The sequence below is a fragment of the Talpa occidentalis genome, unplaced genomic scaffold (assembly GCF_014898055.3).
Source record: "Talpa occidentalis isolate TD23 unplaced genomic scaffold, MPIMG_talOcc4v2.1 talOcc4.10, whole genome shotgun sequence".
Taxonomy (NCBI): Eukaryota; Metazoa; Chordata; class Mammalia; order Eulipotyphla; family Talpidae; genus Talpa; species Talpa occidentalis.
This window is the reverse complement of record NW_023600993.1, coordinates 7,637,972-7,653,101: the sequence shown is the minus strand read 5'-3', so window position 1 is coordinate 7,653,101 and position 15,130 is coordinate 7,637,972. Positions and strand designations below refer to the sequence as shown.

The window sequence follows — 15,130 nt, the reverse complement described above, 5'->3', positions numbered from 1 at the left end:
TGCTCTCTTCCCCTCAGCTATGGGTGGCCCCAGCCTGGCCTTTGGGGCTTGGCGTGACCCTGCCCGGTGGGTACGCAGATGCATCCCTGGAAAGATGTTTGCCCTGTGGGGTACGGTTCAGGATTCTTTTTTTACTCTCTACTCATACAATGAATGTTTTCGTCATCAACTCAAAAAGTAGAAACCTTTTCTTTGCCATCGAGGGCTTCAGAGTCCGATAACCAGAACTTTCCCCTTTGCTTCCTTCCAGCAAACATGGGCATGGTTACTCTGGCTTGGGGGGCTGGGGAGGTGGGAGGAGCCCTCCTTTTCCAAGCTGCTGACTGAGTCCAGGCTCAGTTCCGTTTCCCGCCCCACATACCCAGTGTCGGTCTGGATTCTGGTATGTGAGGAGGCCACTGTGCTGCTGCCTAGGAGACAGATGCTAAAACGGGGCCCCACCTGAGCCCCGGTGCGTCCCACCCAAAAGTGAGACAGGCCTGGTCTCTTCCCCCAGCAAGAATTCAGACCCGGCTCCGCCCTGCATTTTGGGTTTGGGAGACCCGTCTCAGACCCAAGTGTCTTTGTGTGAGCTGGTGTCCTGGGTAGCTTGGTCACTGACGTGTCTCCCCCTCTGCCCCTCCCCATTTTCTCTTCCCTCTAGGTCCCGGCCTGGCCTTCATTGCCTACCCAAAAGCTGTGACAATGATGCCGCTGCCCACGTTTTGGTCCATTCTTTTTTTTATCATGCTTCTCTTGCTTGGACTGGATAGCCAGGTATGTAGCAAAGAAGGGGACTTCCTAGGGTGCGACTCTCCTGCCCACAGGGAACCTGGTTCTGGAAAAGCCTCCTCCTCTGAGAGGTAGTCACACCCATTCCTGCCCTCACATCAGACTTGCAGCAGCTTCAGCCAGTGAGGGGGGCCCTCCAAGGCCTCAGAACTGGGGAAGACCTCAGCTCCATAGGCAAGGGATGTGCCTCAAAGATCAAGTCTCTGCTCCCCCCGTGCCCCTATTAAGGGAAATGGACATGAGAGATGTGGTTCTAATGAAGCCTCAAGTAGGAACAGGAGAGCAAGTAGGGGATGCCCTGTGGTGAGGCTTCTGAGGTGACGTGGGAGGGTACCCCTGTGTGGGAGGGCCATCTAGGCAGTGTGTCTAGTCCCAAGAACTGCTGGGACCACCTGGGCTCTACTTGAGTTCCTGTGCTCCCTCGGGCACGTGGAAGCACATGTTGGTCCCCCAGTGCTTTACACACGGAGGCAGGCTTGGGGAGCCTCGCCCAGCCTGGCCCTGATGCTGACCATACTGGCTCTGCCCTCCGGAGGTGGTGTCCCCCCTCCTCAGCAATGTGTTCCTGTGCTTCCGGCCCCCTCGTGCTATCCCTTTGCTGGGTGTGTCCTTGGGAACCAAGGAGAGGCTGAGACCAACTTGGGGGCAATAAGGTTCCAGGCCCTCCATGCTGTTCTGTGGCACTGGGCACGTTTCCTCCTCCTGAGCCTTGGTTTCCTCATCAGCCAAGCAGGTGCGATCAGACAACCTCGCTCTGCAGGAAGCGGCGGGAGCAGTGCCTGCTACGCGCAGTCCGTGGTGCTGGGTGCTTATCCTGAGTCTCTGGCCCCCTTTTCCTGGAGTATGTGCCTTCCCACAGGGTCCTCTCCACATGCAGCCCAGAACCAGGTGTGACTGGCCCTGTGTGAGGGCCTGGTCAATAACAGCCCTGTGGACAGTGCCACTCGGGCCCCCCTCTGAGGTCAGTCACTGAAAAACAGGCATTTGCAGCCTCTTATGTGATCTGGGGGTCCAGCTGCCACAGGCGGAGTCTTCAGTCAGCTGGGACCTGTGAGGGTGGGGCCTGCGGCCAGTTCTGGAGCTTTGCCACTTCCTCTGGCCCACAGCCTCAAAGTCAGTACCCAGGGCAGGGCCCTGGGGACTCCAAAACAGATAGGAGGAAAGTTTTAGAAGGTCAGGCAGAGGAGAGGAGGCGTTCCGCTGGCAAGGTCAAGAACGAGAGAGAGAGATTTGGCAGAGAAGGGATCAGGATTAGCAGAGACAGAATGGAAACATTTGGGAGACTGAAAACAAAATACTTGTGCAGTTGTTGATGGACGACTTGAGCTGCGTAAACAGCAAGAGGGCTCCATTCATCATCCCTCGTTAATGAGTTTGGCCTTCAGGGGGCCCAAGCAAATGGCTTTATCGCTTCTTCCAGGGCTCCGAGTGAAAGCAAAGAACAAAAACAGAGAGAGGTTAAGAAATGATGACGCATGTCATCTCCACGGGCCCAAAATAGGCCTCTTGGGCTAAGCTGCTTCCTGGGAGGCAGGTAGGATTTGGCTGGAGATGTGCACCATGATCAGGCCCTGGGGTGGCCTTGCGCTGAGGGGGCCCCTGTGAGCACTCCACGCCAGCCTCACCTCTGCTGCAGAGTCCACACTCAAGTTCAGAGCCCAACAATAATGCCCACAGTGGGCAAGGCTGGGACTTGAACCGAGGAGTTAGAACATGATGTCTTGGCAGTCAGGGCAGAGGGCAGAACCCCCTCCCTTGCACCTGGGAATGGAAGGTTTGCTGCTGCCGCTGGCGGCTGCCTTGCACACACCAGCTCCGGGGCCAGGGGCCAGGGGCCAGGCGCGGTGCTCACATGAGCCAGGCTTCAGGCCAGGCTTTCCATGCGCCTGTGTGGGGTAACCACACATGACATAAAATGGGCATCTTGACCGTTGTCTCGTGCCCAGTTTTGTGCATGCATATTGTTGGGCTACCATCATTTCCAGAACGTCTTCATCTCCCTACACTGAAACTTAGACCCCATCAGACACTAACTCCCCAACACCCCCTCTTTGTATACATCAGCTCATTCATCTGCAGTGTCCCAGTGCTGGGTGCAATGGCTGCCCTCTAGGGCCAGGGAAACTGGGTTGGGCCAGGACCTGGGCCGTGCACACTTGGTAAATGGGTAAGGCACCTGGCCTTGGCTTGTCCTGGCCTTGTCCTGCTAGTTTGTTCCCATTTACTGAGTTCCCCCCAAAGCTTCCTCCACTGGACGTGCAGACGTCCACAGCCAACCCGAGGCGGGTGCCCTACTGGCACAGATGACCTCACACATCAGAAGGGCCTCTCCCAGAGTCCTTGGCATTTGGGGGGAGCACCCTCTTGGCTCAGCACCTTTGTACCACAGTGTTTCTTGGTGAGATGGGACAGGTTGTCATGCATGAGGAAGCCCGGGGATATCAGGGGCACAAACAGTGAGAGCCTTCTGGGCGCCCCCCCCTCTCCCCCCCCCCCCCCCCCCCGCCCAGCAGAGCGCACCCATTCTGCTCCCTGACGCAGGTTAATCACCTCATTGCCAATCACCTTTAATAATTTGGAGCATTTCTCGCCATAGTGATGAAGAGGCCAGACCCCTCCCTTATCAGGGAGGGAAACTGGGCCGGAGAAGCCAGGGTCGTGTGGCCATGAAGTGAGGGAGGTCGAAGAAGCTGCGGGGGTGGAGGGGGGCATTCCCCAGAAGTGGGGGGAGCATGGAAATGAAGCACTGGCTGGGCCTGGCCCTGAACACCCAGTGTCATTTCCCCGACTCAAAAAAGGAAATGTTTTTAGCTCCTTTTGCAGCTTCACATTGATCTGCTGCTTTGCAATAGGTCAGTGGCTATTTGGGTTTACAACCCCTTTGGCTGACACCTCAATCAGAGGTCAAGACCGGAGCCGCTTCTCGTTGTGCCCCCTGGGCGAGCCTCTTGGACATTTCCCAAAGCCGGCAAGAGTATCATTCCCCCGCCCCATTCATCACATGAAAGGGCACTTTCTCTGCGTGGTGCTCCGTGATCCTCTGGTGCGTCCCCAAAGAGAAAGCGGTTGGGTTTGTGTGACGGGTGTGCCAGGGACGCGCCCTCTGAAAGCCCCTCCTGGGGAAAAGAACAGGCGGGTGGAGGTGGAGGGTCTTCAGCTTGTAGAGAGATTGGAGCTGTCTGGAGGGTATATTGACCCGCAGGGCCACCGGGCCGTAGCCATCTAAGTGGACAGCTGGTCCGCGTACCCTTCCCCCCCGAAGTTGCGGTTACTGTGCACATGCGCCCAACACTGATGCTGAGAAGGAGCCTTGGGCCAGGTCTGTGGCTGCAGAGGGCTGGGGCCTCCAGTGGAGCACTAAGAAGGGGGACACTGCGCTTGTCCCGGCTGGCTTGTCCTCAGCTCTCCATAATGACATGGGACTGTCTCCAAGACTAGTGAGAGTTACCTGTGGAGGGGCCTTTCCAAGTCCGCTTCTTTGCCTTGGGGAGCCCTAGAGTGGGTTCCCACAGTTACCTGCAGCGTTCAATTCACACACACACAGGGTCACGTGGGAGTGAGGCAGGCATGCAAAAGCTGTCTGGGCCCATGATCCCCAAAGGCTTAAAAACCACTGCAGGAATCCGATGGGGAAACTGAGGCCCAGACCTGCTCTGGGTTCCCTTTGCCTAGCCCGCTGGGCCGTATTCTTGGCTTCAGAGAGGGTCAAGACTAAAGAAGAAGCTTGTGTAGACAGGCAGTCGCTGAGCCGACCCTGTAGGAGGAGGGTCCAGCATCCTCTTGTGGGGTGAGCCTGAGCAGGGGTGCACAGATGCCCATGCTGGCAAACTGTCCCTGTGACTTGACCAGAATGAGGTCTGGCTGCAGGAGTGGCAAGTGGGTCTCATCAGCCCACAGCCCACAAGATCAGCTTTGTGAGTTTGGGCCGGACCTCGCAGACCCCTTAGCATGCGCCAGGGCTCCTCTCCCGCCGAGGGGTGCTACTGGGTGTCTTCCACTCAACCCTGTCTTTTCTTCCCCAGTTTGTTGAAGTCGAAGGACAGATCACGTCCTTGGTTGATCTTTACCCATCCTTCCTAAGGAAGGGTTTCCGTCGGGAAATCTTCATCGCCTTCATGTGTAGCATCAGCTACCTGCTGGGGCTGACGATGGTGACGGAGGTAGGTGGCACTCACCTGGCATGAGGCTCTTGCAGGTGCTTCTGGGGCCGTTCAAGGCCACATGGTCTCCTCCCCTCCTCCCACCCCATAGAGGCAGCAACTAGGTAAGGACTAGGGCCAGTGATCTCCCCAGGCCTGTCCAATTAGGGGTCCCCCTCTGCCCAGGGGACTCAGCCTAGACTGGGGGTTGGGGCAAAGAGGGGGACCCAGCAGTTGACCTGACCTCTCCTGCCCCTTTTTTTCTGTAACCATAGAAACTTGGCCACCTCTGTCCCTCCCTCATCCAGCAAGGCTTGGGGAAGGGATGCTTTAGCTGAAACCATTTTAGCAAAGCTCATTCACTCTGACTGTCCTGCAGAGAAGAGAGGGTGTTGGTGCAGGCCAGTGCAGATCATCCACACTGGCAGCAGCGCCAACCTGTCCACGTAACAGGGAGTGTGCACTGTTCAGATGGTGGATGGGGCAACAGGGAGGTTCCATTTAAAATGGAAAAGGGAGCAAAGAGGGGGCAGGAGCAAGAGTATTGACGTAAGAAGCAGGTCTTCTTGCAAAATAATGCAGGGTGGCAGCCTGCTGTGCATGTGTGTGCCCCTGCACCCTTCCCCACCCATGTCTCCAGTTTCTCCAACAAAACTGCATTTGCCCCCAAATTCAATTCAGGGTTGTACATCACCACTTTACTGGAAGTAAAATTTTTCTGGAAGTGTCTATAAGAATCCATTCCCCCAACCCTCCTCCAAAAAAGAAAACAGCAGATCACCCACACACACTGAGCAGCTACGTATCCCTGGAGTCTTTCTTCTGTGTTGACTGAAGTTGGTTTTACAAACCTCTCTTGGAAGCAGGCTTCAGCGAACCCATCATTTTTTGCTTACATGCTTCTGTGTATGTGTTTTAATTTGTCATATGAAGTTGAGCAACATTTTACACATGTATTTGGTCATCATAGCCTCTGCTTATTTTTCTATAAAGATCTTTATTTCTTATTGCTGTACTAGAGCTCTTTATATATGAAGGGGATTAGACACAAAATGGCATGTCAACCTCTGGTCTTCTCTTCACAGGGTGGCATGTATGTGTTTCAACTCTTTGACTACTATGCAGCTAGCGGTGTATGCCTTTTGTGGGTTGCATTCTTTGAATGTTTTGTTATTGCCTGGATATATGGTGAGTACCAATTTTTGCATGTCTTTTCTCAAGTCTCTTGGGCCTCTAGAAGCTTCAGAAACAGAATTCTAAGGGGGATTCTTGAGTTGAACGCGAAGGCCTTCCTACACCATGATATCCTTATACCCACATTGCAGAGCCTCCCTGTGCTGAGTACGAGGCATGGCTATCTATGTCTTGGCAAACCTAGCACTTGGCTATGCAGGGTCTGCCACGCACCTGGCTAGGAGTGGTTCGATTTGACCTCCTGGAAACCTTGGGTTGACCATGCCAGGATTGGGGATCTGCCTGAGGTTGCCAGAAAAATACAGGCTGTCTAGTTACATTTGAAATTCAGATAATTTGAGCTGAGCTTGGGCTGTACCCTTGGGGCTGTGTGGTGTCGAGTTGCAGGGACTGGGATGAGGCCCCATTCTCCTGGCCCTGAGCCTCTGCTCTGCCACCCCACGGCAGCGGACGCCACATCACCATATGTCTGCCTCCATCTCTTGTAGGCAGTGATAACTTCTATGACGGTATTGAGGACATGATCGGCTATCGGCCTGGGCCCTGGATGAAGTACAGCTGGGCTGTGGTCACTCCAATTCTCTGTGTTGTAAGTTCTAGCCTGTCTGGCGGGGGTGGTAGCCTGTACTCCCTGGGGCATGCATTCTGCTTTCAGCATATGCCAAGTGCTGGCCCAGACCCAGCCTAGTGACAGCTCTGCTGGGAGAGGCCGCTCCCCAAGGTTACCTGGAGGTGACTGGAAGATGAGCAGGAGCCTGTCGGAAAGAGAAAGCAGGAAGGGCATTCCTGGCAGAGGCCAGGTGTTCTGAAAGAGGAAGGTGTGCTGGGTGTGTTGACTTTTGGGGAGTCCACGATAGGGGGGCCTTCCTTGAGTTGAGTTGGGTCACTGATGAAGTTGAGAGACCTTTGGGGCATTGGAGACACTGGAATGTGGTGTTTCCATGGCAGATTGGGGTGGGTGGCTGGAGAGGGAGTTCCTAAGAGGGGCAGACGGAGCCACCTTCCTCTTCCCGCGAGGCTTCCCACCCACCACCTTGGAATGTGGCCTCAGAGGGTGCCCAGGCACCTCAGGTCCTGCTCTGAGGCTCTGGCAGATGCGGAACCTCACAGTGTTTGAAACTAGTTGTGAGCGTTGTGTAGTTGTGGGGAAGACGTGTGCTCTGCTGTTCCCAGCTCGTGCCGCGGGAGCGCCAACAGCATGCAGCAGCCAGGAGCTGAGGACAAGGGCATCCTCCCCTCTGGGGCCTGTGCTCCCAGGCCAGAATGAATCAACATGACACTAATGCACTGTGCAGCCTTTAGGCTCCTTCCCCCCAGGGTGGGACGTGAGTGACAGCCGGCAGACTTAGGCTGTTATTATTTAACATTTATTACTTAAGAGGATTGTGGCCTTGTCCTTGAGGTGCATCTTTCCCCACCAAAATAAGTGCCCATAGCAGCCAGGAGCTCCAACAGTTGATAGTTCATGGGTGGGGGTGGGCTTAGTTGGTTGAAAAACCCATGTCCTCTTGCTCCTCTGCCTGGAGGCAGACGTCCTGGCCTTCCCAGCAGCCTGACCTGCTCTCCGGGAGAATGTGTGCTTTGCATGGGCTTGGTGGCGCAGGGCTGACTCTGTCTTCCCTCCTACCCGCTGCTCATGGACGCTGGAGGCCACTGTGGGCTCCGGGCAGGCCACCCCACAGGGCATGGCCCACATGCTGTCCCTAGGGACACTAGGGAAGGAGAAAGGTGGTCAGTAGCCAGGGTGGGGAAGACTCCCAGGGCAGCATTTATGGCGCATCTGTTGTATGCACCCGGAACTGCAGCGGGTATTAGAGAAATGGGAGGACCAGGCAGGCATGCCCTCTGCCCTCACTGACTCGGCAAGTGGGGGTGACGGGTGCCCAAGAAGCAACTGTGGCCACATGCCCTGGCTGACTGGGCAGGATGGGAGGAAGAGGAGGGGCAGCGAGTCCCATCAGAGGGAACGGCCTGGGTAAAGGCTTCTGGGCCAGTGGCTGAAGGGCTGGGACGAATTCAGGGTAGCTAGAGAGAAAGGGGAGGGAACGTCTCCTGGCTGACGTTGGCAGAGCTCGTACTATATCCTGGGGTGCTGGGGAGCTCCAGCAGTTTAGAGGAGGGAAACCTTGGTAATCTTCGCACTGGGGGAGAGGAGGGTGTCACAGTAGCAGAGCTCAGGGTGTGAGGCCCTCTGGGGGGACCCTTGTACCACAACCTGATGCCCAGGACCCTCCTGACTGCCTCCTTCTCTCCACAGGGATGTTTTATCTTCTCTCTCGTCAAGTACATCCCCCTGACCTATAACAAAGTCTACGTGTACCCCAACTGGGCCATTGGGCTGGGCTGGACCCTGGCCCTGACCTCCATGATGTGTGTGCCCTTGGTCATGATCGTCCGCCTCTGCCAGACGGAAGGACCGTTCCTCGTGGTGAGCTCACAGGGCCCCGGGGCTGGGTGGTGGGGCATGGCTGGAGGCCCAGCATCTGGCTGACAGCGGCTCTGGATGGCTGGCAGAGGCCTCAGGCTCTATCCTGAGAGCAGTGAGCTGTGTTTCCGGAGACCACGGACGAAGAGCCCACAGAGGCTTCCCTGGCCTGGAGCTGGTTTCTGATGAGTCCAGTCCAGGCGGTGCCCCCTCCCCAGGCCTGTGCCTGACCCTCAGACCATACGTCTGCTCAACATAAAACCTCTGACCTCCAGGCCTCTGCCTGCTGGTCTGCCCTTTGCGGCAGCCTCCCCACGGCCAAGTTCCTTTGAAATTCCTCTAACAATGGTGGAGATTCCCAGCCCTGGCAAAAGCTGGGGCTCTTTCCAAGAAATCCTTTTCTTAGAATCTCCCTTAACCTTTGGGCTTGGGCCGGCTCCAAGAAAGCCCTGTTTTGTTCTGGCTGTTTTTATTGTTATTCTCTTAAAAATCTGGAGCCAGGATATCCTGGGGCCCTGGCTCTCCCCTGGCCTGGGCGGGTTTCCTGGTGGGCCGCGGGAGGCCTGGAGGTGTTGATTGGGTGAGTGGGGAGGCGGGCAGCATGGGACCAGCCGTGGGGGACAGGAAAGAGGCAGGGGTGTGTTAGGTGGGAAGCACGAAGCTGGGGGCTCTCTGAAGGTGGTGTTTGGGGTGTCCCTGCAGTAGGGGACAACACAGGCAAGGACCCCAGCATTCAATAGGAATTCTGAGTGGCCATTTGTAAGATTATGGGGCCCAGGGACAGGTGCTCCCCACCTAATTTTCTAGGTCCAGCCACCCCCTCCATAGGAATTTCCAGAATGTTGCTACTACCCAGAAATTACAGGGTCAGATGTGGGTCCAGCAGGAGGCCTAGGAGTTCTGTTCTGGTTGGTCAGTGTCCACAGCCGGTAATTACCTGTTTCATCCGTGGAGGGGGCGGGACCACACCCTTGACAGGTCACTAACTTGTTTCTTTCAAAGCCTAATCTTATAAGATTTTTCCAACCGAAGTTTAGATGTTTAGTCAGAAAGGGGTTGGTGTGGGGGATGGAGAAGGGAGTGGGTGAGAAATCGACTCCACCCCAAGCTTGTCCCCCATCCTCACCTATAAGCCTGACCGTGAGTCATCACTCACCTGAAGGCAGGCGAACAGCCACGTGTCGGTCTTTTCAGTATGTTCCTCGGGCACCCATCTGCGCTGGTTGCTGCGGTGGCCTCCCAGCCATGAGCTGGACTCAGTCAGGTTCTGCAAGCCCAGAGCTCTGCTCTGGGAGGATCCCAGTTGCAGCCACGCCACCTGTAGGAGCAGAGCCCCCAGGGGGCAGAGGGCTGCCCAGTGGCGTTTGCCTGCTGTCCCCCTTCTGGGCGCACGCCCCACTCTATAGATGTACAAGAGGAAAAGCCATAGCGGGGCAGCTGAGCCTGCCCCCTCCTTCCGGGGCTTCCCCCTCCCCTTTACCTGGGGCCCCCAACCTGTTCCTTCAGGGCCCAGGCAGGCAGCCCCACTGAGGGCAGCCTTTGTGGCAGACCAGGAGTGCAGGGGAGCAGGTCGTCCAAACCCACAGCAGGCAGCAGCCACTCCACGGTGGGCACTTGTTATGCAGAGGGGACGTAGGCCTGGAATTGCCAGATCTTGTAATTTTTCAAGAGAAGATAGAAGTTTGGATTTTCAAATGAAATAGTGTCACTTTCAATAAGCAGCTTTTAAAAAATCAACTAATATGTTTAAATTGAATGTGGATGCCCAGATAGAGGGCTTCTTGTTTGCAACTACTTCTGTTGAAGTCTGAGTGGACCCAGGGCAGGAAGTGTCTCGGCAGGTGTCCCTGAGCCCCAGGGATGGGCCCCAGAGTCTACAGACACAGGCGCTGTGCTGATTCAGGCCCTGAAGGCACTGACCAGGGGCATCTTAGTTCAACGACTTTGTTTGCCAGGGGATGAAATGGGAGGTCCAGAGAGGGTTAGTAGTTTGTCAACGGCTGCACGGCACGCTGGCAGGACCTGCAGGGGGCAGAGGGAGAAGAAGAGAACCAGACTGCCTAACTTTTCTCTGCTTGTACCCCTTCCTTCTGCAGAGAGTCAAGTACCTGCTGACTCCTCGGGAGCCCAACCGCTGGGCCGTGGAGCGCGAGGGGGCCACGCCCTACAGCTCCCGCCTGTCCATGAACATGAACGGGGCTCTCATGAAACCCACCCACATCATAGTGGAGACCATGATGTGAGATCTCTCGGGTCGACGGGGCTGCTTTCCTGCTGTTTACTAACATTAGATTCTCATAGGACCAGGTTTACAGAGCTTTATATTTGCACTAGGATTTTTTTTTAATTGTCACAGAAAATGTTACCGTGTGCGTGTGTGCGTGTGTGTGCAGTGTTGTGCGTATGTGTATATTGTTTTGATTTGGGGGGATATTTTGTACAAAAAGAAACCCACGGGCAGATGTCCGGGGAGAGGCAGAGCTTTCATACTGAATTAGATGTATTTTATGGGAACTTGGTAAATTTTTCTTTGTACTTTTTTTTTTTTTTTTTTTTACATATAACTATATATACACTTAGAGATTGTCGTACACTTTTACCACTTGAATTGATCTTGCCAGCAATAGATCTCGTTTTCAAAAGCAATCCTTCGGTGCTTGTGTAGCTGGCATAAAGTTCTTCCCCCCAAAATGCAGGGTGGAACTTTCCTGGGACAGCAGACCCATTTTAAAGGTGTGGTACCTTCCGAAGCCTGGTTCAAATTGACACGAACAGCAGGGAGAGGACCCCACTAGCTGGCCAGACCCCCTGGGGCCTGGGGAAAGAAGGGCGGTGGGAGATGCCTCTCTACACTTGTCTTAGCCAAGAAGAGAGATGCCAAAATGATGAACCATGCCTGCCAACAAAGGGGCTGACTTGAAGCCAGCAGGTGAATCTCAGTCTGATGCTAAGCAGTAGACTCCACTGCACCAGGAGCAACCCCACCTTTTATTTTGAGATCTTGAGGGCAGGTAGGGAGCTGGACCCTCAGAACTGAGAGGGAGCCGTGCGAGGTCCGAGAGTGCTGGTAGCTGGCCACTGGGTTTGCAGCCCTCGGGGGTACTGCTCAGCCCGAGTCTTCGAGCATCTGGCCCAGTGGGCAGTGGTGTCAGGGCTTCCAGACCTCACAGAGGGGTCTGCTGGATCTGAGTACGGTGGTGTCAGGTTCTGGCCACCTTCTCCCCCCGCCCCTCCAGGCCTCTCAGCGGCCTGTTGGAGGGAAATGTTGCACTTGTTGAGGGCCGAGGGCTAAGCAGTGGGCCCGAGGATGTGTCCCGAGTCCCCAAGGTCCCGGCATCCCTGAGGGGTGCTTTTCTTTCCTCATTCTCCATCCTCACCTTGGTCCTCATCTCCCAGAGCCTGGGAAGCTCCTGGCGAGTTCCTGTGGAAGGTCCCAGGACAGGGTCACCCTAGCTCCTAGCAGGGAGTGCCAAGGGCATCCTTGGAGGTTCACCAAGTCCTGGATTCTGGTGAAGGGTTCCCGAAGTTCAGGTCAGGCACTAATGCCAGCCTTGGGGTGACCTGGGAAATGATAAAACTCTTCACTTCAGAAACCCTGCAATGGCTGGTGTCAGATATTAAGTATGTGGGCATGAGGGAGAGGAGGTAGTGGACCATTTTCTAGAAGGTTGGGATTGTTCACGGGGGCTGTCACCCCAAGACCCCTTATGTAGAGCGGTGTTCCTTTCTGAACCAGGAGAGAAGGTGCCCCGCTTTTAAAATCTTGAGTACTATAGACACATACCCCCAGTCCCCACTTGGACCTAAACTGTGCCATTGAAACAGTCACTTCCAAGTTCAGAGTCTAAACTAAACCAAAACGTTGTCACGCACAAAAGGCAGTGACTGCCTGGGGGGTGTGGGCTCTCTGAATCCTGAAACCCCCTCCGCAAGTTCCGGAGCGGGGAGGAGCCTTTGGGGTTCCCCCTCCCTAGGGGCAGAGGCCATTCTGAACCTCTTGTCTTTGGCAAGCACCCCATTTCACTGTTTCCAAAGCATATACTCTGCCAAACACCCGAGCCTACTCCAAACTGGTAGCAGTTCTGACGTGTTCCCTCTTAGGTGTTTATGGTTGCCGCTGAGTCTGATTTGATCTGTTGAGGTTTTTTCCCCCCTAATTTTACCGAGTAGCAATGTGACCTGTTTTCCCTCGTCTTATGGGACTTTAGCAAACTAACCACTGTCGATGACTGGGGTAGGCGAGGGGTGAGGGCAAGGGTGCTTGGTGAGCTGTGGCTGCCTGGGCATCAGGGGTCACGCAGGCTACACCATCCACCCTGCTGGGGCTCAGACCCCAGGTGGAAGACCCTGCACTTCGGGTTTGTAGGCAAAGGGCAACATTCTGGACGTGGCCCATGGAAGGCGTCTTCTTCTAAGATTTCCAGACCAAATTCTAGACCAAAGACAAATGCAGACCAAGTCCCCAGGCTCCACCTGGAGGAGGGTCAGCCACTGTCCCCAAGCCTGCGCCTCCATAGTCTCCGGGGCACCTGTCTCCTATCGCTACCCTCCCATGTGAGCTCCCTGCTCTTGTGCATCCGCAGAACCCGGCTCTGGGTGCCATGCGTCTCGAAGCCCGCCTGAGTGTCACCACGTAAAAGAAGGAGTATGCACGCCCTGCGTGTCCCGGGAGTTGCAATGCCCACCCACAGTCCCGTCAGCCAGATCAGGCAGGGAGGTGCAGAAAGGGTTTGTAGGGCCCCCAGGGGAACCCAGCCCCCAGGGATCAGGAGAGCAGTACCTCGATCTCTGACTGTCCTCAGGCCATTTGGACTCTAGGCTGTGGCTCAGTGGGACAAGTGACAGCCTCTGGGAAAAGTCAACCCCCTTTCGCCCTGGCCTGCCCAGGACCCCTGCAGCTTTCTCCGAGCTCCTTTGGTGAGATCCATGACACCTGAGGAAGCTGAGGTTCAAAGGAGCCTCTTGGTGTGCCACAGGCCAGGCCCTTAATCCAGGCTCATGTAGCCGGAGGCCATGTGGGGAATTCCAGGTGCCTTCTGGAAATCCCTTTGGACAATGTACACCTCTCTGTACTTCTGGCCCCCATTCTTGTCCTGGACCCCCAGCATTCCCCCAGAGACAGGGAGGAGCCCTAGGGAGCTGCAGCCCCCCCCCCCCCTTGCCCTAGTACTAGGCATCTCAAGGCAGTGGTCTGGCCAGCACCCCCACTCCGCCCTTCTACAGGAGCCGCTCTGGGCAGCCAATGCTGATGCCGCCGACTAGGCAGGAAAGGACCCAGGAGAACCCCTTGCAGGCCACCAGTTGCCCACCCAGCCCTCAAACCCAAGGTCAGGCAGCCCCAGGCCTGGCTGGCCTGATATGCTGTCATACCACTGTGCAGAGCCCCAGGCCACACAAACCTGGGCAGCAGGGCAGGAGAGGGTGCGGGCCCTCACCCCCCACCCATGCCTGGCCCTAAGTGTGTTCCCTTTGCTGGGGAGCCTGTGTCATTGCTCTCATGTGGGTGTCACTGCTGGCGTGTCCTGGCATGGTCCCTGAGGGATGGGGCATCTTGTTATAGATTTGGTTTCAAATTGGGATGTTGGCTCCATTTTTTCTTTTTTTTTACCCAATTAATTTTCAAATCCCAAGCAACTGTGACTCTGTATTTAGCACAAAGGAAAGCTGAGAAATGTGGGTCTTGCCTCCTTCCAGAAATGTCTGGCTCATCAGGACTTTTTTTTTAAACTTCAAAATATTTTTAAGATATTTTAAACTTTTGTAAAAAAAAAAAAAATCAACCAACAAGAGACTCTTCTGAGGAGGAACATTTGTATTTGATAAGATCTTTGGTGTGTAATCAGTCTTGCAGTATCCAAGCTTTTGTGTATAAATGTTTTATGACATGAATCCCTGTATTTTGCAGGGCTTTTCTTTTGCTTTTTAGATAAATACGTATATCAAAATATTTTAAATTCATCTTTGCTTTTTTTTTAGAGGAGTTTGTAATCACCCTTCAACATGAAAATAAACATTTCCTTTTTAAAATCCAAAAGGCTGCAGTATGTCTTGGTGAGGCTGTTTTCCTCACGTTTGGCCAGCACTTCAGTTTGTAAAGTGTGTGCCCGGTACCCGCCAGGATGCTCCAGGTGCATCGAGCTGGGGCCGCCTGATGAGGACGGGTGGTTTGCTCCAGGGCACACGCAAGTGTTGGCGAGGTCTCATTGGCATCGGGCTCCTGGGTCTGCTCACGCTGGCTCTGCCCCTTGTGCCCGTCGGGGCCTACCCGCTACACGCCCACTGCTGAGCTGCCTGGATAAAGCGCCACCCCTTCAAGGCTGTGGGTGATTAGAAGCCACATCACCTACCAGGTCCTGTTCCCCCCACCCCCCGCCGGAAGAGGGTGGGAGGAGCCGCCAACCAGAGGTCACAGGTGCGTTCAGTTACCAGCTGATCCTCTAGGGCAGGTGGGCTGGGGGTGGTCAGCCCCGGAAGGGTAGAAAGAAGGATGATGCCAGGTCTCTATGCCCTCAGAAGGGAGGTCGCTCAGGACCCAGATGGTCCCGCCATAGATACCGTCAAGCTTGGGCATTATGCCCCCAGCCTCTGATAGAGACAGGGA

The 15,130-nt window shown here is 55.2% G+C and overlaps 1 protein-coding gene across 2 annotated transcripts in view; it reads left to right on the top strand.

Annotated features, from left to right (window-relative positions):
* The window catches only part of SLC6A6 (solute carrier family 6 member 6), a 73,222-nt gene extending 58,640 nt beyond the window's left edge, over positions 1 to 14,582 (top strand). For both annotated transcript variants that reach the window (XM_037523652.2, XM_054699996.1), the window contains 6 exons: positions 644 to 756; positions 4,794 to 4,931; positions 5,996 to 6,098; positions 6,593 to 6,693; positions 8,362 to 8,532; positions 10,626 to 14,582. In XM_037523652.2, the coding sequence (XP_037379549.1) occupies positions 644 to 756; positions 4,794 to 4,931; positions 5,996 to 6,098; positions 6,593 to 6,693; positions 8,362 to 8,532; positions 10,626 to 10,772 (773 nt within the window). In that variant the 3' untranslated portion in view covers positions 10,773 to 14,582. The remainder of the gene's footprint in view (positions 1 to 643; positions 757 to 4,793; positions 4,932 to 5,995; positions 6,099 to 6,592; positions 6,694 to 8,361; positions 8,533 to 10,625) is intronic.
* Positions 14,583 to 15,130: the final 548 nt, after the last annotated feature.